Source organism: Scyliorhinus canicula, chromosome 13 (genome assembly GCF_902713615.1).
Source record: "Scyliorhinus canicula chromosome 13, sScyCan1.1, whole genome shotgun sequence".
Lineage (NCBI taxonomy): Eukaryota > Metazoa > Chordata > Chondrichthyes > Carcharhiniformes > Scyliorhinidae > Scyliorhinus > Scyliorhinus canicula.
The window spans coordinates 38,740,901-38,768,422 of record NC_052158.1 but is presented as its reverse complement, the minus strand read 5'-3'; the positions used below and the strand labels follow the sequence as shown (position 1 = coordinate 38,768,422).

The following is a 27,522-nucleotide window of genomic DNA, read 5'->3' as shown; positions in this document are numbered from 1 at the left end:
TGGGTGTGTTTGTCAGTGTGTGTGTGTTTGTCAGTGCCTCTGTCTGTCAGTGCCTCTGTCGGTCAGTGTGTTTGTGTCCGTCAGTGTGTGTGTTTGTCAGTGCCTCTGTCTGTCAGTGAGTGTGTGTCTGTCAGTGTGTGTGTTTGTCAGTCAGTGCCTCTGTCTGTCATTGTGTGTGTTTGTCTGTCAGTGTGTGTCTCTGTCTGTCAGTGTGTGTGTTTGTCAGTGCCTCTGTCTGTCAGTGTGTGTGTTTGTCAGCGTATCAGTCTGTCAGTGTGTGTGTTTGTCAGTCAGTACCTCTGTCTGTCAGTGTGTGTGTTTGTCAGTGCCTCTATCTGTCAGTGTGTGTGTTTGTCAGCGTATCAGTCTGTCAGTGTGTGTGTTTGTCAGTCAGTACCTCTGTCTGTCAGTGTGTGTGTTTGTCAGTGCCTCTGTCTGTCAATGTGTGTGTTTGTCAGCGTATCTGTCTGTCAGTGTGTGTTTGTCAGTGCCTGTGTCTGTCACTGTGTGTGTTTGTCAGTTCCTCTGTCTGTCAATGTGTGTGTTTGTCAGCGTATCTGTCTGTCAGTGTGTGTTTTTGTCAGTGCCTCTGTCTGTCAGTGTGTGTGTTTGTCAGTCAGTACCTGTCTGTCAGTATGTGTCTTTGTCAGTGCCTCTGTCTGTCAGTGTGTGTGTTTGTCAGTGCCCCTGTCTGTCAGTGTGTGTGTTTGTCAGTGCCTGTCTGTCAGTGTGTGTGTGTCTGTCAGTGTGTGTGTTTGTCAGTGCCTGTCTGTCAGTGTGTGTGTGTCTGTCAGTCAGTGCCTCTGTCTGTCAGTGTGTGTATTTGTCAGTGTTTGTGTTTGTCAGTGCCTCTGTCTGTCAGTGTGTGTGTTTGTCAGTGTGTGTGGGTCTGTCAGTCAGTGCCTCTGTCTGTCAGTGTGTGTGTGTCTGTCAGTGTGTGTGTTTGTCAGTCAGTGCCTCTGTCTGTCAGTGTGTGTGTGTCTGTCATTGTGTGTTTGTCAGTGCCTCTGTCTGTCAGTGTGTGTGTGTGTGTCTGTCAGAGTGTGTGTTTGTCAGTGTGTGTTTGTCAGATTGTCAGTGTGTGTGTGTCTGTCAGTGTGTGTGTTTGTCAGTGTGTGTGTGTTTGTCAGTCAGTGCCTCTGTCTGTCAGTGTGTGTGTGTCTGTCAGTGTGCGTTTGTCAGTGCCTCTGTCTGTCAGTGTGTGTGTGTGTCTGTCAGTGTGTGTGTGTGTGTGTCTGTCAGTGTGTGTGTTTGTCAGTGCCTCTGTCTGTCATTGTGTGTGTGTCTGTCAGTGTGTGTGTGTTTGTCAGTGCCTCTGTCTGTCAGTGTGTGTGTGTGTGTGTCTGTCAGTGTGTGGGTTTGTCAGTGCCTCTGTCTGTCAGTGCCTCTGTCTGTCAGCCTGTGTGTGCCTATCAGTGTGTGTGTTTGTCAGTGCCTCTGTCTGACAGTGTGTGTATGTGTCTGTCAGTGTGTGTGTTTGTCAGTGTGTGTCTGTCAGTGCCTCTGTCTGTCAGTGTGTGTGTGTCTGTCAGTGTGTGTTTGTCAGTGCCTCTGTCTGTCAGTGTGTGTGTGTCACTGTCAGTGTGTGTGTGTCTGTCATTGTGTGTGTTTGTCAGTGCCTCTGTCTGTCAGTGTGTGTGTCTGTCACTGTGTGTCTGTCAGTGTGTGTGTTTGTCAGTGCCTCTGTCTGTCAGCGTGTGTGTGTGTCTGTCAGTGTGTGTGTTTGTCAGTGCCTCTGTCTGTCAGTGTGTGTGTGTGTCTGTCAGTGTGTGTTTGTCAGTGCCCCTGTCTGTCAGTGTGTGTTTGTCAGTGTGTGTGTGTCTGTCAGTGTGTGTTTGTCAGTGCCTCTGTCTGTCAGTGTGTGTGTGTTTGTCAGTGCCTCTGTTTGTCAGTGTGTGTGTTTGTCAGTGTGTGTGGGTCTGTCAGTCAGTGCCTCTGTCTGTCAGTGTGTGTGTGTCTGTCAGTGTGTGTGTTTGTCAGTCAGTGCCTCTGTCTGTCAGTGTGTGTGTGTCTGTCAGTGTGTGTTTGTCAGTGCCTCTGTCTGTCAGTGTGTGTGTGTGTCTGTCAGAGTGTGTGTTTGTCAGTGTGTGTGTTTGTCAGATTGTCAGTGTGTGTGTGTCTGTCAGTGTGTGTGTTTGTCAGTGTATGTGTGTTTGTCAGTGCCTCTGTCTGTCAGTGCCTCTGTCTGTCAGTGCCTCTGTCTGACAGTGTGTGTGTCTGTCAGTGTGTGTGTTTGTCAGTGTATGTGTGTTTGTCAGTGCCTCTGTCTGTCAGTGCCTCTGTCTGTCAGTGCCTCTGTCGGTCAGTGTGTTTGTGTCCGTCAGTGTGTGTGTTTGTCAGTGCCTCTGTCTGTCAGTGTGTGTGTCTGTCAGTGTGTGTTTGTCAGTGCCTCTGTCTGTCAGTGTGTGTGTGCCTGTCAGTCAGTGCCTCTGTCTGTCAGTTTGTATGTGTCTGTCAGTGCCTTTGTCTGTCAGTGTGTGTGTATCTGTCAGTGTGTGTGTCTGTCAGTGCCTTTGTCTGTCAGTGTGTGTGTATCTGTCAGTGTGTGTGTCTGTCAGTGTGTGTGTCTGTCAGTGTGTGTGTCTGTCAGTGTGTGTGTTTGCCAGTGCCTCTGTCTGTCAGTGTGTGTGTGTCTGTCAGTGTGTGTTTGTCAGTGCCTCTGACTGTCAGTGTGTGTGTGTGTCTGTGCCTCTGTCTGTCAGTGTGTGTGTGTGTCTGTCAGTGTGTGTGTTTGTCAGTGCCTCTGTCTGTCAGTGTGTGTGTCTGTCAGTGTGTGTGTCTGTCAGTGCCTCTGTTTGTCAGTGTGTGTGTGTGTGTCTGTCAGAGTGTGTGTTTGTCAGTGTATGTGTTTGTCAGATTGTCAGTGTGTGTGTGTCTGTCAGTGTGTGTGTTTGTCAGTGCCTCTGTCTGTCAGTGCCTCTGTCTGTCAGTGTGTTTGTGTCCGTCAGTGTGTGTGTTTGTCAGTGCCTCTGTCTGTCAGTGAGTGTGTGTCTGTCAGTGTGTGTGTGTGTTTGTCAGTGTCTCTGTCTGTCAGTGTGTGTGTTTGTCAGTCAGTGCCTCTGTCTGACTGTGTGTGTGCGTCTGTCATTGTGTGTGTTTGTCTGTCACTGTGTGTCTCTGTCTGTCAGTGTGTGTGTTTGTGAGTGCCTCTGTTTGTCAGTGTGTGTGTTTGTCAGCGTATCAGTCTGTCAGTGTGTGTGTGTCTGTCAGTGTGTGTTTGTCAGTGCCTCTGTCTGTCAGTGTGTGTGTTTGTCAGTGCCTCTGTCTGTCAGTGTATGTGTCTGTCAGTGTGTGTGTTTGTCAGTCAGTACCTCTGTCTGTCAGTATGTGTCCTTGTCAGTGCCACTGTCTATCAGTGTGTGCCTCTGTCTGTCAGTGTGTGTGTGTCTGTCAGTCAGTGCCTCTGTCTGTCAGTGTGTGTATTTGTCAGTGTGTGTGTTTGTCTGTGCCTCTGTCTGTCAGCGTGTGTTTGTGTTTGTCAGTGCCTCTGTCTGTCAGTGTGTGTGTTTGTCAGTGTGTGTGTGTCTGTCAGTCAGTGCCTCTGTCTGTCAGTGTGTGTGTGTCTGTCAGTGTGCGTTTGTCAGTGCCTCTGTCTGTCAGTGTGTGTGTCTGTCAGTGTGTGTGTGTGTGTGTCTGTCAGTGTGTGTGTTTGTCAGTGCCTCTGTCTGTCAGTGCCTCTGTCTGTCAGTCTGTGTGCCTATCAGTGTGTGTGTCTGTCAGTGTGTGTGTTTGTCAGTGTGTGTGTGTCTGTCAGTGCCTCTGTCTGTCATTGTGTGTGTGTCTGTCAGTGTGTGTGTGTTTGTCAGTGCCTCTGTCTGACAGTGTGTGTATGTGTCTGTCGGTGTGTGTGTTTGTCAGTGTGTGTCTGTCAGTGCCTCTGTCTGTCAGTGTGTGTGTGTCTGTCAGTGTGTGTGTTTGTCAGTGCCTCTGTCTGTCAGTGTGTGTGTCTGTCACTGTGTGTCCGTCAGTGTGTGTGTTTGTCAGTGCCTCTGTCTGTCAGCGTGTGTGTGTGTCTGTCAGTGTGTGTGTTTGTCAGTGCCTCTGTCTGTCAGTGTGTGTGTGTCACTGTCAGTGTGTTTGTGTCCGTCAGTGTGTGTGTTTGTCAGTGCCTCTGTCTGTCAGTGAGTGTGTGTCTGTCAGTGTGTGTGTGTGTTTGTCAGTGTCTCTGTCTGTCAGTGTGTGTGTTTGTCAGTCAGTGCCTCTGTCTGTCATTGTGTGTGTTTGTCTGTCAGTGTGTGTCTCTGTCTGTCAGTGTGTGTGTTTGTCAGTGCCTCTGTCTGTCAGTGTGTGTGTTTGTCAGCGTATCAGTCTGTCAGTGTGTGTGTTTGTCAGTGCCTCTGTCTGTCAGTGTGTGTGTCTGTCAGTGTGTGTGTTTGTCAGTCAGTACCTCTGTCTGTCAGTATGTGTCTTTGTCAGTGCCACTGTCTATCAGTGTGTGTCTCTGTCTGTCAGTGTGTGTGTTCGTCAGCGTATCTGTCTGTCAATGTGTGTGTTTGTCAGTGCCTGTGTCTGTCACTGTGTGTGTTTGTCAGTGCCTCTGTCTGTCAATGTGTGTGTTTGTCAGCGTATCTGTCTGTCAGTGTGTGTGTCTGTCAGTGTGTGTGTTTGTCAGTCAGTACCTGTCTGTCAGTATGTGTCTTTGTCAGTGCCTCTGTCTGTCAGTGTGTGTGTTTGCCAGTGCCTGTCTGTCAGTGTGTGTGTGTCTGTCAGTGTGTGTGTTTGTCAGTGCCTCTGTCTGTCAGTGTGTGTGTGTGTCTGTCAGTGTGTGTGTTTGTCAGTGCCTGTCTGTCAGTGTGTGTGTGTCTGTCAGTGTGTGTGTTTGTCAGTGCCTCTGTCTGTCAGTGTGTGTGTGTCTGTCAGTCAGTGCCTCTGTCTGTCAGTGTGTGTATTTGTCAGTGTGTGTGTTTGTCAGTGCCCCTGTCTGTCAGCGTGTGTTTGTGTTTGTCAGTGCCTGTCTGTCAGTGTGTGTGTTTGTCAGTGTGTGTGTGTCTGTCAGTCAGTGCCTCTGTCTGCCAGTGTGTGTGTGTCTGTCAGTGTGCGTTTGTCAGTGCCTCTGTCTGTCAGTGTGTGTGTGTGTCTGTCAGTGTGTGTGTTTGTCAGTGCCTCTGTCTGTCAGTGCCTCTGTCTGTCAGTCTGTGTGCCTATCAGTGTGTGTGTCTGTCAGTGTGTGTGTTTCTCAGTGTGTGTGTGTCTGTCAGTGTGTGTGTGTGTCTGTGCCTCTGTCTGTCAGTGTGTGTGTGTGTATGTCAGTGTGTGTGTTTGTCAGTGCCTCTGTCTGTCAGTGTGTGTGTCTGTCAGTGTGTGTGTCTGTCAGTGTGTGTGTGTGTCTGTCAGTGTGTGTGTGTGTCTGTCAGTGTGTGTGTTTGTCAGTGCCTCTGTCTGTCAGTGCCTCTGTCTGTCAGTGCCTCTGTCTGTCAGTGCCTCTGTCTGTCAGTCTGTGTGCCTATCAGTGTGTGTGTCTGTCAGTGTGTGTGTTTGTCAGTGTGTGTGTGTCTGTCAGTGTGTGTGTTTGTCAGTGCCTCTGTCTGTCATTGTGTGTGTGTCTGTCAGTGTGTGTGTGTTTGTCAGTGCCTCTGTCTGTCAGGGTGTGTGTGTGTCTGTCAGTGTGTGTGTTTGTCAGTGTGTGTCTGTCAGTGCCTCTGTCTGTCAGTGTGTGTGTGTCTGTCAGTGTGTGTGTTTGTCAGTGCCTCTGTCTGTCAGTGTGTGTGTGTCACTGTCAGTGTGTGTGTGTCTGTCATTGTGTGTGTTTGTCTGTCAGTGTGTTTGTCTGTCAGTGTGTCTGTATGTCAGTGTGTCTGTATGTCAGTGTGTCTGTATGTCAGTGTGTGCCTCTGTCAGTGTGTGTGTCTGTGTCTGTCAGTGTGTGTGTGTCTTCCAGTGTGTGTGTCTGTCTGTCAGTGTGTGTGTTAGTCAGCGTATCTGTCAGTCAGTGTGTGCGTCTGTCAGTGTGTGTTTGTCAGTGTGTGTGTCTGTCAGTGTGTGTGTTTGTCAGTGCCTCTGTTTGTCAGTGTGTGTGTGTCTGTCAGTGTGTGTTTGTCAGTGTGTGTGTGTGTCTGTCAGTGTGTGTGTGTCTGTCATTGTGTGTTTGTCAGTGCCTCTGTCTGTCAGTGTGTGTGTGTCTGTCATTGTGTGTTTGTCAGTGCCTCTGTCTGTCAGTGTGTGTGTGTCTGTCAGTGTGTGTTTGTCAGTGCCTCTGTCTGTCAGTGTGTGTGTGCCTGTCAGTCAGTGCCTCTGTCTGTCAGTTTGTATGTGTCTGTCAGTGCCTTTGTCTGTCAGTGTGTGTGTATCTGTCAGTGTGTGTGTCTGTCAGTGTGTGTGTCTGTCAGTGTGTGTGTTTGCCAGTGCCTCTGTCTGTCAGTGTGTGTGTGTCTGTCAGTGTGTGTTTGTCAGTGCCCCTGTCTGTCAGTGTGTGTTTGTCAGTGTGTGTGTGTCTGTCAGTGTGTGTTTGTCAGTGCCTCTGTCTGTCAGTGTGTGTGTATCTGTCAGTGTGTGTGTGTCTGTCAGTGTGTGTTTGTCAGTGCCCCTGTCTGTCAGTGTGTGTTTGTCAGTGTGTGTGTGTCTGTCAGTGTGTGTTTGTCAGTGTGTGTGTTTGTCAGTGTGTGTGCGTCTGTCAGTGTGTGTTTGTCAGTGCCTCTGTTTGTCAGTGTGTGTGTGTCTGTCAGAGTGTGTGTTTGTCAGTGTGTGTGTCTGTCAGAGTGTGTGTTTGTCAGTGTGTGTGTTTGTCAGTGCCTCTGTCTGTCAGTGTGTGTGTCTGTCAGTCAGTGCCTCTGTCTGTCAGTGTGTGTGTGTGTCTGTCAGTGTGTGTGTGTCTGTCAGTGTGTGTGTTTGTCAGTCAGTGCCTCTGTCTGTCAGTGTGTGTGTTTGTCAGTGCCTCTCTTTGTCAGTGTGTGTGTCTGTCAGAGTGTGTGTTTGTCAGTGTGTGTGTTTGTCAGTGTGTGTTTGTCAGTTTGTCAGTGTGTGTGTGTCAGTGTGTGTGTGTTTGTCAGTGCCTCTGTCTGTCAATGTGTGTGTGTCTGTCAGTGTGTGTGTTTGTCAGTGCCTCTGTCTGTCAGTGAGTGTGTGTGTCTGTCAGTGTGTGTGTTTGTCAGTGTCTCTGTCTGTCAGTGTGTTTGTCAGTCAGTGTCTCTGTCTGACAGTGTGTGTGTGTGTGTCTGTCAGCGTGTGTTTGTCAGTGCCTCTGTCTGACAGTGTGTGTGTTTGTCAGTGCCTCTGCCTGTCAGTGAGTGTGTGTGTCTGTCAGTGTGTGTGTTTGTCAGTGTCTCTGTCTGTCAGTGTGTTTGTCAGTCAGTGTCTCTGTCTGACAGTGTGTGTGTGTGTGTCTGTCAGCGTGTGTTTGTCAGTGCCTCTGTCTGACAGTGTGTGTGTTTGTCAGTGCCTCTGTCTGTCAGTGTGTGTGTGTATCTGTCAGTGTGTGTGTTTGTCAGTGCCTCTGCCTGTCAGTGTGTGTGTCTGTCAGTGTGTGTTTGTCAGTGCCCCGTCTGTCAGTGTGTGTTTGTCAGTGTGTGTGTCTGTCAGTGTGTGTGTTTGTCAGCGCCCCTGTCTGTTAGTGTGTGTTTGTCAGTGTCTCTGTCTGCCAGTGTGTGTGTTTGTCAGTGCCTCTGTCTGTCAGTGTGTGTGTGTCTGTCAGTGTGTGTTTGTCAGTGTGTGTGTGTGTGTGTGTCTGTCAGTGTGTGTGTGTCTGTCAGTGTGTGTTTGTCAGTGCCTCTGTCTGTCAGTGTGTGTTTGTCAGTGCCTCTGTCTGTCAGTGTGTGTGTGTCACTGTCAGTGTGTGTGTGTCTGTCAGAGTGTGTGTTTGTCAGTGTGTGTGTTTGTCAGTGCCTCTGTCTGTCAGTGTGTGTGTTTGTCAGTGTGTGTGTGTCTGTCAGTGTGTGTGTTTGTCAGTGCCTCTGTCTGTCAGTGTGTGTGTGTCTGTCAGTCAGTGCCTCTGTCTGTCAGTGTGTGTGTGTCAGTGTCTCTGTTTGTCAGTGTGTGTGTGTCTGTCAGAGTGTGTGTCTGTCAGTCAGTGCCTCTGTCTGTCAGTGTGTGTGTGTCTGTCAGTGTGTGTGTGTTTGTCAGTGTGTGTGTTTGTCAGTGCCTCTGTCTGTCAGTGTGTGTGTTTGTCAGTGTGTGTGCGTCTGTCAGTCAGTGCCTCTGTCTATCAGTGTGTGTGTGTCAGTGTCTCTGTTTGTCAGTGTGCGTGTGTCTGTCAGTGTGTGTGTTTGTCAGTCAGTGCCTCTGTCTGTCAGTGTGTGTGTGTCTGTCAGTGCCTCTCTTTGTCAGTGTGTGTGTGTCTGTCAGAGTGTGTGTTTGTCAGTGTGTGTGTTTGTCAGTTTGTCAGTGTGTGTGTGTTTGTCAGTGCCTCTGTCTGTCAGTGAGTGTGTGTGTCTGTCAGTGTGTGTGTTTGTCAGTGTCTCTGTCTGTCAGTGTGTTTGTCAGTCAGTGTCTCTGTCTGACAGTGTGTGTGTGTGTGTGTCTGTCAGCGTGTGTTTGTCAGTGCCTCTGTCTGACAGTGTGTGTGTTTGTCAGTGCCTCTGTCTGTCAGTGTGTGTGTGTATCTGTCAGTGTGTGTGTTTGTCAGTGCCTCTGCCTGTCAGGATGTGTGTCTGTCAGTGTGTGTTTGTCAGTGCCCCTGTCTGTCAGTGTGTGTTTGTCAGTGTGTGTGTCTGTCAGTGTGTGTGTTTGTCAGCGCCCCTGTCTGTTAGTGTGTGTTTGTCAGTGTCTCTGTCTGTCAGTGTGTGTGTTTGTCAGTGCCTCTGTCTGTCAGTGTGTGTGTGTCTGTCAGTGTGTGTTTGTCAGTGCCTAAGTTTGTCAGTGTGTGTGTGTCTGTCAGTCAGTGCCTCTGTCTGTCAGTGTGTGTGTTTGTCAGTGTGTGTGTGTCTGTCAGTGTGTGTGTTTGTCAGTGCCTCTGTCTGTCAGTGTGTGTGTGTCTGTCAGTCAGTGCCTCTGTCTGTCAGTGTGTGTGTGTCAGTGTCTCTGTTTGTCAGTGTGTGTGTGTCTGTCAGAGTGTGTGTCTGTCAGTCAGTGCCTCTGTCTGTCAGTGTGTGTGTGTCTGTCAGTGTGTGTGTGTTTGTCAGTGTGTGTGTTTGTCAGTGCCTCTGTCTGTCAGTGTGTGTGTTTGTCAGTGTGTGTGCGTCTGTCAGTCAGTGCCTCTGTCTATCAGTGTGTGTGTGTCAGTGTCTCTGTTTGTCAGTGTGCGTGTGTCGTCAGTGTGTGTGTTTGTCAGTCAGTGCCTCTGTCTGTCAGTGTGTGTGTGTCTGTCAGTGCCTCTCTTTGTCAGTGTGTGTGTGTCTGTCAGAGTGTGTGTTTGTCAGTGTGTGTGTTTGTCAGTTTGTCAGTGTGTGTGTGTTTGTCAGTGCCTCTGTCTGTCAGTGAGTGTGTGTGTCTGTCAGTGTGTGTGTTTGTCAGTGTCTCTGTCTGTCAGTGTGTTTGTCAGTCAGTGTCTCTGTCTGACAGTGTGTGTGTGTGTGTGTCTGTCAGCGTGTGTTTGTCAGTGCCTCTGTCTGACAGTGTGTGTGTTTGTCAGTGCCTCTGTCTGTCAGTGTGTGTGTGTATCTGTCAGTGTGTGTGTTTGTCAGTGCCTCTGCCTGTCAGGATGTGTGTCTGTCAGTGTGTGTTTGTCAGTGCCCCTGTCTGTCAGTGTGTGTTTGTCAGTGTGTGTGTCTGTCAGTGTGTGTGTTTGTCAGCGCCCCTGTCTGTTAGTGTGTGTTTGTCAGTGTCTCTGTCTGTCAGTGTGTGTGTTTGTCAGTGCCTCTGTCTGTCAGTGTGTGTGTGTCTGTCAGTGTGTGTTTGTCAGTGCCTAAGTTTGTCAGTGTGTGTGTGTCTGTCAGTGTGTGTTTGTCAGTGTGTGTGTGTGTGTGTGTGTCTGTCAGTGTGTGTCTGTCAGTGTGTGTTTGTCAGTGCCTCTGTCTGTCAGTGGGTGTTTGTCAGTGCCTCTGTCTGTCAGTGTGTGTGTGTCTGTCAGAGTGTGTGTTTGTCAGTGTGTGTGTTTGTCAGTGCCTCTGTCTGTCAGTGTGTGTGTTTGTCAGTGTGTGTGCGTCTGTCAGTCAGTGCCTCTGTCTATCAGTGTGTGTGTGTCAGTGTCTCTGTTTGTCAGTGTGTGTGTGTCTGTCAGAGTGTGTTTGTCAGTGTGTGTGTTTGTCAGTGCCTCTGTCTGTCAGTGTGTGTGTGTCTGTCAGTCAGTGCCTCTGTCTGTCAGTGTGTGTGTGTCTGTCAGTGTGTGTGTGTTTGTCAGTGTGTGTGTTTGTCAGTGCCTCTGTCTGTCAGTGTGTGTGTTTGTCAGTGTGTGTGCGTCTGTCAGTCAGTGCCTCTGTCTATCAGTGTGTGTGTGTCTGTCAGAGTGTGTGTTTGTCAGTGTGTGTGTTTGTCAGTGACTCTGTCTGTCAGTGTGTCTCTGTCAGTGTGTGTGTGTCTGTCAGTCAGTGCCTCTGTCAGTGTGTGTGTGTCTGTCAGTGTGTGTGTTTGTCAGTGTGTGCCTCTGTCAGTGTGTGTTTGTCAGTGCCTCTGTCTGTCAGTGTGTGTGTATCTGTCAGTGTGTGTGTTTGTCAGTGTGTGTGTCTGTCAGTGTGTGTGTGTCTGTCAGTGTGTGTGTGTGTCAGTGCCCCTGTCTGTCAGTGTGTGTTTGTCAGTGTGTGTGTGTCTGTCAGAGTGTGTGTTTGTCAGTGTGTGTGTTTGTCAGTGTGTGTGTTTGTCAGTTTGTCAGTGTGTGTGTGTTTGTCAGTGCCTCTGTCTGTCAGTGCCTCTGTCTGTCAATGTGTGTGTGTCTGTCAGTGTGTGTGTTTGTCAGTGCCTCTGTCTGTCAGTGAGTGTGTGTGTGTCTGTCAGTGTGTGGGTTTGTCAGTGCCTCTGTCTGACAGTGTGTGTGTTTGTCAGTGCCTCTGCCTGTCAGTGTGTGTTTGTCAGTGCCCCTGTCTGTCAGTGTGTGTTTGTCAGTGTGTGTGTCTGTCAGTGTGTGTGTTTGTCAGTGCCCCTGTCTGTTAGTGTGTGTTTGTCAGTGTCTCTGTCTGTCAGTGTGTGCGTGTCTGTCAGTGCCTCTGTTTGTCAGTGTGTGTTTGTCAGTGCCTCTGTCTGTCAGTGTGTGTGTGTCTGTCAGTGCCTCTGTTTGTCAGTGTGTGTTTGTCAGTGCCTCTGTCTGTCAGTGTGTGTGTGTCTGTCAGTGCCTCTGTTTGTCAGTGTGTGTTTGTCAGTGTGTGTGTGTGTGTCTGTCAGTGTGTGTGTGTCTGTCAGTGTGTGTTTGTCAGTGCCTCTGTCTGTCAGTGTGTGTGTGTCTGTCAGTGTGTGTTTGTCAGTGCCTCTGTCTGTCAGTGTGTGTGTTTGTCAGTGCCTCTGTCTGTCAGTGTGTGTGTTTGTCAGTGTGTGTGCGTCTGTCAGTCAGTGCCTCTGTCTATCAGTGTGTGTGTGTCAGTGCCTCTGTTTGTCAGTGTGTGTATGTCTGTCAGAGTGTGTGTTTGTCAGTGTGTGTGTTTGTCAGTGCCTCTGTCTGACAGTGTGTCTCTGTCAGTGTGTGTGTGTCTGTCAGTCAGTGCCTCTGTCAGTGTGTGTGTGTTTGTCAGTGTGTGTGTGTCTGTCAGTGTGTGTGTTTGTCAGCGTATCTGTCAGTCAGTGTGTGTCTTTGTCAGTGCCACTGTCTGTCAGTGTGTGTGTTTGTCAGCGTCTCTGTCAGTCAGTGTGTGTGTTTGTCAGTCAGTGCCTGTCTGTCTGTCAGTGTGTGTGTGCCTGTCAGTGTGTGTGTTTGTCAGTGTGTGTGTCTGTCAGTGTGTGTGTGTGTCTGTCAGTGTGTGTGTTTGTCAGTGCCTCTGCCTGTCAGTGTGTGTGTGTCTGTCAGTGTGTGTTTGTCAGTGCCTCTGTCTGTCAGTGTGTGTTTGTCAGTGTGTGTGTTTGTCAGTGCCTCTGTCTGTCAGTGTGTGTGTGTCTGTCAGTGTGTGTTTGTCAGTGCCTCTGTCTGTCAGTGTGTGTGTGTATCTGTCAGTGTGTGTGTTTGTCAGTGTGTGTGTGTCAGTGTGTGTGTGTCTGTCAGTGTGTGTTTGTCAGTGCCCCTGTCTGTCAGTGTGTGTGTCTGTCAGTGTGTGTGTTTGTCAGTGTGTGTGTGTCTGTCAGTGTGTGTGTGTCTGTCAGTGTGTGTCTGTCAGTGTGTGTGTTTGTCAGTGCCTCTGTTTGTCAGTGTGTGTGTGTCTGTCAGTGTGTGTTTGTCAGTGCCTCTGTTTGTCAGTGTGTGTGTGTCTGTCAGTGTGTGTCTGTCAGTGCCTCTGTTTGTCAGTGTGTGTGTGTCTGTCAGAGTGTGTGTTTGTCAGTGTGTGTGTTTGTCAGTGCCTCTGTCTGTCAGTGTGTGTGTGTCTGTCAGTCAGTGCCTCTGTCTGTCAGTGTGTGTGTGTCTGTCAGTGTGTGTGTGTCTGTCAGTGTGTGTGTTTGTCAGTCAGTGCCTCTGTCTGTCAGTGTGTGTGTGTCTGTCAGTGTGTGTTTGTCAGTGCCTCTGTCTGTCAGTGTGTGTGTTTGTCAGTGCCTCTCTTTGTCAGTGTGTGTGTGTCTGTCAGAGTGTGTGTTTGTCAGTGTGTGTGTTTGTCAGTTTGTCAGTGTGTGTGTGTTTGTCAGTGTGTGTGTGTTTGTCAGTGCCTCTGTCTGTCAATGTGTGTGTCTCGTTAGAGAGAAGAAGGTTAAGAGGTGACTTAATAGAGGCGTACAAAATGATCAGAGGGTTAGATAGGGTGGACAGCGAGAGCCTTCTCCCGCGGATGGAGGTGGCTAGCACGAGGTGCCATAGCCTTAAATTGAGGGGTAATAGATATAGGACAGAGGTCAGAGGTGGGTTTTTTACGCAAAGAGTGGTGAGGCCGTGGAATGCCCTACTTGCAACAGTAGTGAACACGCCAACACGGGGCCTCACGGTAGCATGGTGGTTAGCATCAATGCTTCACAGCTCCAGGGTCCCAGGTTCGATTCCCGGCTGGGTCACTGTCTGTGTGGAGTCTGCACATCCTCCCTGTGTGTGCGTGGGTTTCCTCCGGGTGCTCCGGTTTCCTCCCACAGTCCAAAGATGTGCGGGTTAGGTGGATTGGCCATGCTAAATTGCCCGTAGTGTAAGGTTAATGGGGGGATTGTTGGGTTACGGGTATACGGGTTACGTGGGTTCAAGTAGGGTGATCATTGCTCGGCACAACATCGAGGGCCGAAGGGCCTGTTCTGTGCTGTACTGTTCTATGTTCTATTGAGGACATTAAAAAATTTATTGGATAAGCATATGGATGATAAGGGCATAGTGTAGGTTAGATGGCCTTTAGATTTTTTCCATGTCGGTGCAACATCGAGGGCCGAAGGGCCTGTACTGCGCTGTATCGTTCTATGTTCTATGTCTGTCAGTGTGTGTGTTTGTCAGTGCCTCGGTCTGTCAGTGAGTGTGTGTGTGTGTCTGTCAGTGTGTGTGTTTGTCAGTGTCTCTGTCTGTCAGTGTGTTTGTCAGTCAGTGTCTCTGTCTGACAGTGTGTGTCTGTGTCTGCCAGCGTGTGTTTGTCAGTGCCTCTGTCTGACAGTGTGTGTGTTTCTCAGTGCCTCTGTCTGTCAGTGTGTGTGTGTCTGTCAGTGTGTGTGTTTCAGTGCCTCTGCCTGTCAGTGTGTGTGTGTCTGTCAGTGTGTGTTTGTCAGTGCCCCTGTCTGTCAGTGTGTGTTTGTCAGTGTGTGTGTCTGTCAGTGTGTGTGTTTGTCAGTGCCCCTGTCTGTTAGTGTGTGTTTGTCAGTGTCTCTGTCTGTCAGTGTGTGTGTTTGTCAGTGCCTCTGTCTGTCAGTGTGTGTGTGTCTGTCAGTGTGTGTGTGTCTGTCAGTGTGTGTGTGTCTGTCAGCGTGTGTGTGTGTCTGTCAGTGTGTGTTTGTCAGTGCCTCTGTCTGTCAGTGTGTGTGTGTCTGTCAGTGTGTGTGTTTGTCAGTGTGTTTGTCAGTGAGTGTCTCTGTCTGTCAGTGTGTGTGTGTGTCTGTCAGTGTGTGTTTGTCAGTGCCTGTCTGACAAGTGTGTATGTGTCTGTCAGTGTGTGTGTTTGTCAGTGCCTCTGTCTGACAGTGTGTGTGTCTGTCAGTGTGTGTGTTTGTCAGTGCCTCTGTCTGTCAGTGTGTGTGTTTGTTGATGTGAATAGAAACATGGGGTAGAATACAAATCTGATTCACTATTGCCACCTCAGTGGAATTTCCACCTGTGTGTGTGGAACTGACTTCTGATGACCTTCTATTCTGTGCTTTCCTCCCCGCGCTCCCCTCCATCTGTCTAGTTTGAATGATTTCTGACTGCTGTCTCAATGTTCCTCTCTTTCTCAGGGCATCCGTCTCTTCACTCCCCCTGCTTTTCTGTATCCTTTCAATCTGGTCCCAGTTACACTGCAGTTAGTGTGAGGTGTTGACATTGTGGGAAGTCACTCTGACACTCAATCTCGATCCTGACTGATGCCTGTCAGTTCTGTTATACTGCAGCCAACATGAGGTGCTGACAGTGTGGGACAATCTCCTCAACACTCCCGATCTCAATCCTGACTGATGTCTGTTAGTCCTCAGTTATACTGCACATTGTGATAGGGTTTGTGTCCTGTTGTAAACTGCTGTTTACAACCACAGCAACAATTTGAGGACTGGGTTATAAAGGGTCACCTTGAGAAAGGAGACATTGTCTTGTTGCTCGATGTCAACACAAAGGTTTGATATCTTCTCCTCAAGTGACGCAAGTTCCTCTTCAATTCTTCTCAGATTCTCCTCCATTGGTCGCAGATCTTCCTCCTTTTGTGTCCTCAGCTCTTTGATTAAATGTTTCTCTTTGGCTTCAAGATATTGATGGATTTTGGTAAATTGTGCGGAGATGTCTTTCTCCAGGGATCCAGTGAGTTCCTGTGACAGTGAGAGAGATCATTTAAACAGCGGGTTGTTAAAGGGTTTCTGTGTTTAAAGGGAACTGAAGTAATCCTCACCTCCAGTTCTGAAATCTTCATCTTCTGCTGCTGTTTTAATTCACTTTGATTTTTCTTTTCAGTCTCCATGGAATCCAAGGATGATTTCAGCTGCTCCTAAAAATGGAATCAAATCTCAGCATCATCCATTGTAATATCTGCTGTTATTTTATACACTGTGAGGAGAGGTACTCGGGGAATGTTAACATGTGGACAGGGCACTTTATAAAAGGCAGAGTTAAAAGTATTGAATCAGACCAGGGACAGTTTCAAACCAACAACAGGTTTATGGTGTGTAGCATGGATCTGATAGTTTAGACATTGTTAATTGTATAGTAATTGTGTTTGATTGTATGCTGACCTTGGGTATAACTGGGGATTTACTGGACCCTCGGTAAATAGGCACAGACTAAAATTGTGACAGTTGAGCTGCAGGTGGTGATGTGTGGGGTTGAAGTTCTCTGGGGTTTGGGGTAGGGATGGTGTGTATTGCTCACCAGGGGGAGAAAATTGCTCAGGTTGTAATTGACTTAAGAAAATGCTGTTTCTCATAGATATAATGCTGCAGACGGCTTTAACAAACTGAGGATTGGACTTCTGCCCATCAGTGAAGGTTCTGCCCAAGACTACTGCTGGCCAATTAGATGGGAACCAGGAGAGAGTACTGGGCACTGCTGGGACTGTGAGGAGTCCCACGGAGATCAAAGATAGGGAGTGATTGGAAACTGTAGGGCTGGAGGTGATGCGAGTGTGGGCACGGCTTTTAGAGACAGGTCTGGGGCGCACAAATCCAACCATCACCTTGTTAAGGCCACTCAATGCCCTGTATCTCTGACTTTTCCTCCAGATAGGCAATTTACACCAACATAAATTTCAGCCAACAAGTTAATTGCTGTCTGGAGGCAGAAAGATGGGGTATGATCTCCGGGATTGCCTCGACGCACAAGGCGCACCCCTCAAAGGACGTTTCTCCCCATCCTTTCTGCTCTTCTGGTGAAAATGTGGACTGGCCATACTCATCTGTCTACCACTGCCCAATGGAGGAGGAATGAGACTCAGAATTGGCAATTAATATGGATGGCATGGTGGCACAGTGTTAGCATTGCTGCCTCAAGGTGCCGAGGACCAGGGTTCGATCCCCCCGGGTCACTGTCCGTGTGGAGTTTGCACATTCTTCCCGTGTTTGCGTGGGTTTCACCCCCACAACCCAACAATGTGCAGGGTTGGTAGATTCACCACACTAAATTGCCTCTTAATTGGGAAAAAAGAATTGAGTACTCTAAATTTATTTTTAAAAATAAAATTAATTGCCAATTATTTGGGCAGTTAGGCGAGTCATTAGGGCTAAGGGATGGCTGATGCCCCACCCACCCATATTATGGAGTCTGCTCGGTGGTGGGTAGGACGGCAGTGGGCTAGCTATTTAGTGGTTCTCAGAGAGTCTACAAGGAGCGAAGATGGTTAGCATGAAGATACACAAAGCCATTAGGATGGCAAATAAATGTTAGCCTTTATTGCAAGGAGATTGGAGTATAAGAAATAATTGTGAATGGTAAAGGACCCAGCACTGATCCCTGTGCAACCACATTAGTGTTAGCTAATATCAAATTTACCGTTTTATCCCGACTGCCTGTTTCCTGTTAATTAGCCAATCATTTATTCCTGCTAATATTGCTCTTCTATCATGTACAATGGTAGCTTACTAAACAACTTTTGGAAATCCAAATATATCTACTGGCTCCCCTACTTCTTACCTACTTCTTACATCCTCAAAGTACTCAAATAAATTTGCCAAACGTGGATTCCCTTTCATTGACTCTGTCTGACTATTGTGATTTTCTAAATGTGTTCCAATAATGGATGACACCGTCTTCCCCTTGATACATGTCAGGCTAACTGGACTGTAGTTTCCCATTTTCTGTCTCCCTCTTTTGTCAAAACATTGAAAATATTTTCTAATTTAGGGTGCTTTATCACAGCACTAACTGTAATACATCACCCCAGCCTCTGGTCCAGTCTCAATCCCCAACTCATTTAACGGCCCAATCAAGCTTTGCAATTTGGTCTGTCTCTCCTCAGTTCCTGCAACATTACTCAACAGGAAGACATCAACCTGACAATGTGGCCAAGAGGCTGAGTGTCTGCACAGGGTTATAAACTGCACCCACCTGTAATGAGCAACACCACAGTAATAGTGGAAACACAGTCTGTAATGAATACGGTGACCAGAAGTTTTAAAAGACAAAACTGGAACCCTGATTGGCAAGCCTGAGTGTTCTGGGGCGGGATTCTCCCCTACCTGGCGTGACGGGGGGTCCCGGCGTAGGGGAGTGGCGCCAACCACTCCGGGGTCGGGCTCCCCAAAGGTGGGGAATTCTCCGCACCTTTGGGGGCTAGCCCCATGCCGGAGCGGTTGGCACCACATGACTGCCGCACAAAACCGGCGCCAGCGGCCTTTCAGGCCCGCCGCCCGGCAGCGGGACTGGCCGAAAAGGCTTTCGCCGGTCAGCGCATGCGCCGGCGGTGACGTCAGCGGCCGGCTGCTGCTGACGTCACCGGCGGCGCATGCGCGATGTGGGTTTCTCTTCCGCTTCCGTCATGGCAGAGGCCTTGGCGGCTGCGGAGGAGAAAGAGTGCACCCAGGGCATTGGCCCGGAGTCTGAGCGGGGGGCTCCGATCACGGGCCTGGCCACCGTGGGGGCATCCCCCGGGGTCCGATCGCCCCACCCCAGGACTCCAGGGGCCTGCTCGTGCCGCCGATCCTGCCGCCACCAGAGGTGGTTCAAACCTCGGCGGCGGGAGAGGCCTCCCAGCGGCGGGACTTCGGCCCATCGCGGGCCGCAGAATCGCCGCAGGGGCCTCTCCGATCGGCGGGGCGAGATTCCCGTCACCGCCACTTCCCGGGTGGCGGAGAATCTCTGCCACGGCGGGGGCAGGATTTTCGGCGGTTCCAGGTGATTCTCCGACCCTGCTGGGGGTCGGAGAATTTCGCCCCTGATCTGTGATGGACAATTAGGGAACAGAAAGGTGCACTAATCAGAGCCGGCTCTCGATGTCGATGAGAGGAATTCCACAAATGTGGGAACGCCCTGGTGAAGAAGTGAGCGGGTGACATTCTGATTCCCAGGGTGCAATGGAGAGCTTGTTTGGGGGTTTGCTGAGTATAATTGGAACATGAACGGGCCATAAAAGTGAGGAGGAGGACACAAAAGAGCCATTTGGGTGGCACAGTAGCACAGTGGTTAGCATAGCTGCTTCACAGCTCCAGGGGTCCCAGGTTTAATTCCCGGCTTGGGTCACTGTCTGTGCGGAGTCTGCACGTTCTCCCCGTGTGTGCGTGGGTTTCCTCCGGGTGCTCTGGTTTCCTCCCACAGTCCAAAGACGTGCAGGTTAGGTGGATTGGCCATGCTAAATTGAATGGAGCACAGTTCTTGGTGTCCAAGGGGGTCACCTCACCCCCCCCCCAGGTCTGGAGAAACGTCCATGTCTTCAGGCCGAGGCCCACTTGTTCGCTTTGGAAGCGAGCAAAGTCCGGTGTCGGCTGGATGGGTCTGTGAGGTGTGCAATGCACCAGCAACCAACGTTTTCAGGCGGAGCGTCGAGGTGGGGGGGTCGCGTCTGGCAACGGTGCCAGTGTTGAGGGCAGCTGGATGACCATGGTGGGCAGGCCTGTGCCCATGTCTGAATCGGTCAGAGCATTCTGATGGGGTGTCTGGCATCTCAGCTTCTTGGGCTTCAGTGGGTGGAGGGTGATCAGCATGGCGACCTAGGTGGCGACCGGGGCCATGGGCATACCTGGATAGGCACATCCGGAGTCTGTTCTATAGGGTCCCATGTGCAGCGGCAGATGTGTTCCAGATGGTGGCTGGCTTCACATCCGTGTCCAGACCGAACAGGAAACTGGCCCAATTGCCCTGAGGACCACGCCCGGGACACATGTGGTGCTAAAATTGCGCATTTGTACAGCGTCCCACTGTCCTTCTCGGAGCTGTCCTGTCACTGTCAGATCCAAGCACCACAGTCCGGGATGACGAGGCTGAGGCGGGGCCGACCTGGTCTCCCATCAGCAACTCAGCAGGCGCCACACCCTTGGTAGCACGAGGAGTGGTCCGGTAGCTGTGGAGCAAACTGTCTCCCAAGACTCTGTGGTCAGCTTCTTCAGTGCCCTTTTGAAAGTTTGGACTGCCCTCTTGGCCAAACAGTTCGAGGCTGGGTGATACAAGTCGGTCCGTACACGCTGAATTCCGTTCGAGGCCATGAACAACGCAAACTCCTTGTTGGTGCACATGGCATCGTTATCCGACATCAACACTTTGTGTATTCAATGTGTGCTGAATGTGTGCCATAGTTCATCCACGGTTGAATTTTTGGTCATAGTTTGTACCTTGTGGTCCTCGAGCCATTTTGAGTGGGTGTCCACCAGAACGAGGAATGTCACCCCCGGAATGGGCCGGAGAACTCTTTTTTTTATAAAATAATTTTTATTGGAATTTTTGAAAAATATATCAACAAAACAATAATAACAACAACAATAATAATAATAAACACCCCCCGGCACCCGTAACAACGCATATAACAAACCCCCCCACCTCTCCCCCAACAAAATAAATTTACAATAAGCAAATTAACTTAAACCCTATCCCTCTAAACCCCCCCCCCCCCATTTCCACCCCAGGTTGCTGCTGCTGCTGACCTAGTACCTTATCGTTGAGCCAGAAAGTCGAGGAAAGGCTGCCACCTCCTAAAGAACCCTTGTACCGACCCCCTCAGGGCGAACTTAACCCTCTCCAACTTAATGAATCCCGCCATGTCATTGATCCAGGTCTCCACACTCGGAGGTCTCGCATCTTTCCACTGCAGCAAGATCCTCCGCCGGGCTACTACAGACGCAAAGGCCAAGACATCGGCCTCTTTCGCCTCCTGCACTCTCGGCTCCAACCCAACCCCAAATATCGCGGGTCCCCAGCCTGGCTTCACCCTGGATCCCACCACCCTCGACACCGTCCTCGCCACCCCCTTCCAGAACTCCTCCAGTGCCGGGCATACACATGACATATGGGCATGGTTCGCTGGGCTCCCCGAACACCTGACACACCTGTCTTCGCCCCCAAAGAACCTACTCATCCGAGATCCAGACATGTGGGCCTGGTGCAGCACATTGAACTGGATGAGACTAAGCCTTGCACATGAAGAGGAGGAGTTCACCCTCTCCAGGGCGTCCGCCCATGTCCCCTCCTCAATCTGCTCCCCCAGCTCCACCTCCCACTTAGCCTTCAGCTCCTCTACCGACGCCTCCCCCACCTCCTGCATTACCTGGTAGATGTCAGACACCTTCCCATCCCCGACCCCCGAAAGCACCCTATCCCTTACCCCCCTCAGGGGCAGCAAAGGGAACCCCTCCACCTGCCGCCTAGCAAACGCCTTGACCTGAAGGTACCTGAACATATTCCCCGGGGGGAGCTCAAACTTCTCCTCCAGTTCACCAAGGCTCGCAAACCTCCCGTCAATGAACATGTCTCCCAACTTCCTAATGCCCACCCTGTGCCATCCCAGGAACCCGCCATACATGTTCCCTGGGACAAACCAGTGGTTCCCCCGCAGCGGGGCCTCCACAAAGCCCCCAACTTCCCCCCTTTGTCGCCTCCACTGCCCCCAAATTTTGAGGGTTCCCGCCACCACCTGGCTCGTAGTGTACCTCGTTGGAGGGTGCGGCAGCGGCGCTGTTACCAGTGCCTTCAGGCTCGTGCCTCCACAGGACGCCATCTCCATCCGTTTTCATGCTGCCCCCTCCATTACCCATTTACGTACCATCGAGACGTTAGCCGCCCAATAGTACCCAGAGAGGTTGGGCAGCGCCAGCCCCTCTCTATCCCTGCCCCGCTCCAAAAAGACCCTCCTTAAGCATGGTAGCATAGTGGTTAGCATAAATGCTTCACAGCTCCAGGGTCCCAGGTTCAATTCCCGGCTGGGTCACTGTCTGTGCGGAGTCTGCACGTCCTCCCCCTGTGTGCGTGGGTTTCCTCCGGGTGCTCCGGTTTCCTCCCACAGTCCAAAGATGTGCGGGTTAGGTGGATTGGCCATGCTAAATTGCCCGTAGTGTCCTAAAAAGTAAGGTTAAGGGGGGGGTTGTTGGGTTATGGGTATAGGGTGGATACGTGAGTTTGAGTAGGGTGATCATTGCTCGGCACAACATTGAGGGCCGAAGGGCCTGTTCTGTGCTGTACTGTTCTAAGTTCTAAGTTAACCTTGGAGTCCCGTGCGCCCAAGCAAATCCCAGAATGCTGCTGTTCACCCTCCTAAAAAAGGCCCTCGGAACGAAAATGGGGAGGCACTGAAACAAAAACAAAAACCTCGGGAGCACCGTCATTTTAACGGACTGTACTCTACCCGCCAACGACAACGGCAGCATGTCCCACCTTTTAAATTCCTCCTCCATCTGCTCCACCAACCTAATAAAATTGAGCTTGTGCAGAGTCCCCCAGCTCCTAGCCACCTGAACCCCCAGGTACCTAAAACTCCTCACTGCCCTCTTTAGCAGGAGCCTACCAATCCCGTCCTCCTGATCTCCTGGGTGTACAACAAACAGCTCACTCTTGCCCAGGTGCAATTTATATCCCGAGAAACTCCCGAACTTAGCAAGAATCTCCATCACCTCCGGCATTCCCCCCACCGGGTCTGCTACATAGAACAGCAAGTCGTCCGCATAAAGCGACACTCGGTGCTCCACCCCCTCGACTCCCTGAGAGCCATGGCAAGAGGCTCTATTGCCAGCGCAAAAAGCAAGGGGGACAGGGGGCACCGCTGCCTCGTCCCACGGTGGAGCCTGAAGTACTCGGACCTCCTCCCATTTGTCGCTACACTCGCCATTGGGGCCTCGTACAGCAACCTGACCCATTTAATAAACCCCACCCCAAACCTGAACCTCTCCAACACCTCCCACAAGTACCCCCACTCAACCCTGTCAAAGGCCTTCCCCTCGTCCAATGCCACCACAATCTCCGCCTCTCCTTCTGCCGCCGGCATCATTATCACATTTAGCAGCCTTCGCACGTTATTGTTCAGCTGCCTCCCCTTCACAAAACCCGTCTGATCTTCATCTTCATGTATCACCCCCGGCACACAGTCCTCTATTCTAGTGGCCCAGATCTTCGCCAGCAACGGCGTCTACATTCAGCAGTGAAATCGGCCTGTATGAACCGCACTGCAAGGGGTCCTTATCACGCTTCAGGATCAGGGAGATTAGTGCCCGAGACATCGTCGTGGGCAGAACACCCCCCTCCCATGCCTCATTAAATGTCCTGACCAACAGGGGGCCCAGCAGGTCCACATATTTCTTATAAAATTCAACCGGGAACCCATCCGGTCCCGGCGCCTTCCCAGGCTGCATGTGGCCAATCCCACTGACCAGCTCCTCCAACTCGATCGGCGCCCCGAGTCCCTCCACCTGCTCCTCCTGCACCCTTGGGAATCGGCACCTGTCCAAAAAATTCTCCATTCCCCCTCCCACCGCCGGCGGCTCCAACCGGTACAGTTCCCTATAGAAGTCCCTAAAGACCTCATTGACCTCTGCCCCCTGCCGCACCACATTTCCACCTCTATCCTTCACTCCACCAATCTCTCTAGCCGCGTCCCGCTTACGCAGCTGGTGCGCCAGCATCCTGCTCACCTTCTCTCCATACTCATAGACCGCTCCCTGCGCCTTCCTCCACTGTGTCTCCGCCATTCTGGTGGTCAATAAATCAAACTTGGCCTGCAAGCTACGCCGTTCCCCCAGCAATCCCTCCTCCGGGGCCTCCGCGTACCTCCTATCTACACTCAACAGCTCCTCCACCAGTCTCTCCCTCCTCTCCCCCCTCTCCCTATGGGCTCGGATGGCGATCAGCTCCCCCCTAATCACTGCCTTCAGAGCCTCCCACACCATCCCCACCTGGGCCTTCCCAGTATGGCCGGAGATGTCTTAGTGGAAACAGGACCAAGATTTTCCAGGTTATTCCCAAGGGTGCATTGGTTCAGCAGGTGGGACGTTCTAGTTCTCCTGGCATGGGCCGCAGTGCTGGGCCACGCTCTCAATGACTGAGTTAATCCTGGGCCACCAGACATAGCTGTGGACAAGCATCACCATCTTGGATACCCCTGGGTGTCTACCGTGGAGGTCTTGCAACAAGACCGCACGTTCCAGGATGACCACCCGTGTCCCCCACATAAGACGCCATCCTCCATGCTCAGCTCCGGGAACTTTGTCGTATAAGCCCGCAGATCGTCAGGCAAAGCTCTGTGTTGGCCCCCATGCTGGACCATGTGTTGGACCAAAGAGAGCTGTGGGTGCATCAGACTTTACTCTTGTATGCGAGTCGCCATGACCGGCAAGGAATCCATAAAGTGGAGGGCCGCTACTACTTCTGGGGCCAAGGCGGGAGCCGGCAGTATTGTGGAGCAGGGCAGGTGGCTCAATGCATTGAGGTGTGGGTCCATGTGCTTGGGTGGTGTTTCAGCGTGTATTCATACGCTGCTCAGAGTAATGCTCATCGCTGGACCCTGGCGGACACAATCGATGGAATCAATCGATCCTCTTTGAATAGCCTTAGTAAAGGTTTGTGCTCGGTATAGACCATAAATGCATGGCCACTTCCTCACACCAAATACAACTGCCAAGCCCACTGTCTTGATTTTGGCACAGTTCCACTCACCATCGGCTAGTATGCACAGCGTGAAGCTATCAGTCGCTCTGACCCATCGGGCATCTAGTGTGCGAGAATGACTCTTACACGGTAAGGGGAAGTGTCACATGTCTAGAGAATTGTTTTTTCTGTGTCGAAGTGCGTCAGTAGCTTCTTCAGAGGACAACTGCCGCTTGACCTCTTGGAAAGTCTTTTGGTAGCGGGGTCGGCATTCCCACTGATGCCCTTTTTAAATAATTGGTGGAGTGGGCTAAGCAGTGTGGCCAAGTTAATAATTGGTGGAGTGGGCTAAGCAGTGTGGCCAAGTTAATAATTAGTGGAGTGGGCTAAGCAGTGTGGCCAAGTTAATAATTGGTGGAGTGGACTAAGCAGTGTGGCCAAGTTAATAATTGGTGGAGTGGGCTAAGCAGTGTGGCCAAGTTAATAATTGGTGGAGTGCGCTAAGCAGTGTGGCCAAGTTAATAATTGGTGGAGTGGACTAAGCAGTGTGGTCAAATTGGGGATGAATTTCCTGGAGTAGATGATAAGTCCTAAAAAGGAATGGAGTTTGGTCAGGCCTTGAGGGATGGGAGCCTGCCGGTTGGCCAAGGCCTTGCCTGACATCGGGTGAAGCCCCTTCCTGTCGACCCGGTACCCAAAAGAGGTGACTTCGGGGGTGTTAAAAACGCACTTCCCCCTGCGGAGGCAGATGCTGGCATGTTCAAAACACAAGAAGACTTCAGCCAAATTTTCCAAATGCTCCTTTTCTGAGGCCCCGGTGATGAGTTCACCATCCAGGTATACGGCCATTCTGGACAGGCCCCGCAGGATGTTTTCTATAACACATCGGAAAATGGCACAGAGCGATGAAAGCCCGAAAGGCAGTCGGGTGTATTCGTACAGCCCTCAGTGGGTGTTAATTGTAACATACCTCTAAGAGACTGGATCTAGGACCAGCTTCAGTTACGCATGGCTCATGTCGAGCTTCATGAATATTGTTCCCCTGCTGAGCTTGGTCTTGGTGTGCTGGACTGGGTAACGGTCAAGGTGAGAGACCTGGTTCACTGTCATATGAACCCACTGGGTTTTAGCACCGGGGCCACTGGCGCAGCCTGATTGGTGAAATGGACAAGGCGAGTGTTGCCCAACCGTTCCAAATGATCCAATTTGCGTTGACCTTGGGCCACAGCATGTACGACACTGGGAGGGTGCAGAAATAAGGGGGTTACGTGTCCTCGTCCACACTGATTTTGGTCAATGCAACTATTATCATCCTGAGGCCTTCAGCGAAAATATCTGGAGAATTGGCCAGCACTCCTTCTCGGCCATGAGGGTACATGCGGCAGACGCGTTGCCAGTCCAATATTAAGTGGCGCAGCTAGTCGCAGCCCAGTGAGCTGGGTCCACCTCCATGGACTCCACAAGGGCAAACATGCCAACTGGTCCCCTATGCCACGGTCACATGGGTGGTTCCCTCAATGGCCAAAGGCTCTCCAGTGTACGTCAGCAATCGGGGATCCGTGTACCGAAGATCCAAGCTCTGGAGACCGGTCATGATCATGGTAAATGTCTGGTGGCTGATCACTGAGATTGCCACTCCGGTATCGAGGTCCATGTCAATGGGATGGCAATCCGGATGGGTGTGACCCTGTGGCTGTAGTGCAGTGCAACTGCTGGTACTCCTCCTCCTAGTTTTCAACGTAGTATGCTTGGCCTTTATGAGGGTGGTAATGCCTGGCTGTTCGGTTGGGAATGGCGCCCTCACAGGCTTGTCCGGCATCCTGGACCTGCTCGCGGCGTCCAGCCCATGGACAGTGCAGCCCCGTGCAGGCGGTGAGCATCCTTAAGCATGCCAAACATTCATCATTTGATTCTTCTTGGGCCTGAGAGACCGTGGGAAAACGGAACCACCGGACCATTAACGGGGGTTTTGGGTTAAGATGTGACTCACCAGGGCCACCAACGCGGCTAAAGACTTGGAGTCAGGCCTGCCCAGGTGCGTGAGGCTCTTAATGAGCGCACAGGTGGGTCCCACGACTGCAGTCAGCAGATAACGATCTGTCGTTCACCCCAATGATCGCATTTGGCTGAAAAACGTATTGCACCCACTCTACTTACTGGTTTCAGTCATCGGTACCAGCATCGAACTGATCAGGTTTCCAAATGTGCGGCATCTCACCGTTTGGAGGGAAAGCCTCTGTGGGCCTGAATGATGTGGGTTGGCAGCATAACGCACAGTGGCTGCGGCCGCTCCACTCCACCCTCATCGCCAGTGTAGAACCCAGACGGGTGAGACAACAGGAACGCATGGTATTTATTACGGTATACACAAAATCACAAAACTACTCCTCCTTTCCCCGAAGGACCACCCGCCCTGACATGTATCCAGATCAGGGTTTTTTTACTGAGTAGTTTGCCCCTTGTTAAGGGGAAATCCCTCCCCCCAGTTACCGGGGGAGTTCATTCTCAGCTGTGTAAAGGGGGAAATTGAATGGAGAACAGTCCTTGGCCCCCAAAGTGGTCCAAACACCTCAGATTTCTCGCTGTCAGATATCAGTATTGAGCTGACTGTGAGCAATGGTACAGTGACATTTGTCCATTAATTTATTCCAATCCGAATTACTGTCCAATAAACACCATGAACATGGAGACAGATAACCCTGAGTGATGTGACCATCAATTCACTCAGAACACGATTGGAAATAAACTGTGGTTTTAATAGTCTTACAACTGAGCCTGCCTGCGACCAGAAGAACTGAGGGCAGGCTCACATGGCTGCAGCACATTATACTTCCGGTAGTGGGAGGGGCCATGGGTGGAGCCATGGATGGAGCCCTGTACAAGCTCCTCATCTCCCCCTATGGGCAGAGCCGCGCAATGGCTCACAGACAGCCCACAAGGACACAATACCATACAATAGTGTGAATTACATTCACCACACTGAGTGTTCCCTTACCTTGTACTGTTCAACTGCCATTTGTAGAGGGAGCAATTTATGGGCTGAATGTGGCGGAGAATCTAGACAATTAACACAGATCAGAATCTCATCCACCTCACAGAACAGGATGAGCTTCTCCCGGTGTTGCTCACAGAGAGACTGCTCCCTCTCTGTGTCCTCTCTCAGGTTCCCCCCCTGTTGCTCACACAGTGACTGCTCCCTCTCTGTGTCCTCTTTCAGGTTCCCCCCCTGTTGCTCACACAGTAACTGCTCCCTCTCTGTGTCCTCGCTCAGATTCCCCCCCTGTTCCTCACACAGAGAGCGATCCTGCTCCAGTTTCAGCTCCAGCTGCCTGGTTTTCTCACAGAGATTGACCAACACCTTGTTACTGGTGAAACTCCTCCTGGGGAGAACCTGCTGACATTCCGGACAGGACACAGCCTGACGCTGCTTTCCCCAAAACTGCTGGATACAGGATTTACAGAAGTTGTGTTCACAGTCCAGCCTCACCGGCTCCACAAACACAGACTGACAGACGGAGCAGGTTAAATCCTCGCTCAGGTTTAAGACGTGTTTACTGACGGCCATCGCTGTTACTGCTGCTCGTCGTTATTACTTAAGTTTCAGTTTCATTTCCCCCAGATTCACTTCGCACTGTGTGCTCTTAAAGGGACACTGTCACCCAGCAAAACATTCTTAGAAAGTTCATTGCAAAACACAACGGCGGCGTAATTATTGGATCTAATCCCAGTGTCCCACTCTTGCCTCTAAGCCTGTTGATTAAATGTATTAGTTGAATGATACTGTGAGAGCTGCAGATTTTCACTTGTTTGATCAGTGCAGTTTGATGAAATCAGTCTGGCCAGCACAAGCGATGGAGTGAACCCAGTTGCTGGAAAAATCCCTTCGCTGGCTGGTTCCACCCACAATGGGAATAATGAACCTGTTGTTTCTACCCCTTTGATGAGGGTTTTCGAATTGAAAATCTCTGAAACACACACAGGTATCAGTCAGCAGCTTCAACTGCTCCCCCGTA

The 27,522-nt window shown here is 50.8% G+C and overlaps 1 protein-coding gene across 1 annotated transcript in view; it reads right to left on the bottom strand.

Annotated features, from left to right (window-relative positions):
- The window catches only part of LOC119976358 (zinc-binding protein A33-like), a 58,481-nt gene extending 31,186 nt beyond the window's left edge, over nt 1-27,295 (bottom strand). The window contains exons 1-3 of the mRNA XM_038816842.1: nt 26,505-27,295; nt 14,913-15,008; nt 14,599-14,832 (exon numbers count right to left, since the gene is read on the bottom strand). Of these exons, the coding sequence (XP_038672770.1) occupies nt 14,599-14,832; nt 14,913-15,008; nt 26,505-27,074 (900 nt within the window). The 5' untranslated portion in view covers nt 27,075-27,295. The remainder of the gene's footprint in view (nt 1-14,598; nt 14,833-14,912; nt 15,009-26,504) is intronic.
- Between the last annotated feature and the right edge of the window lie 227 nt (nt 27,296-27,522).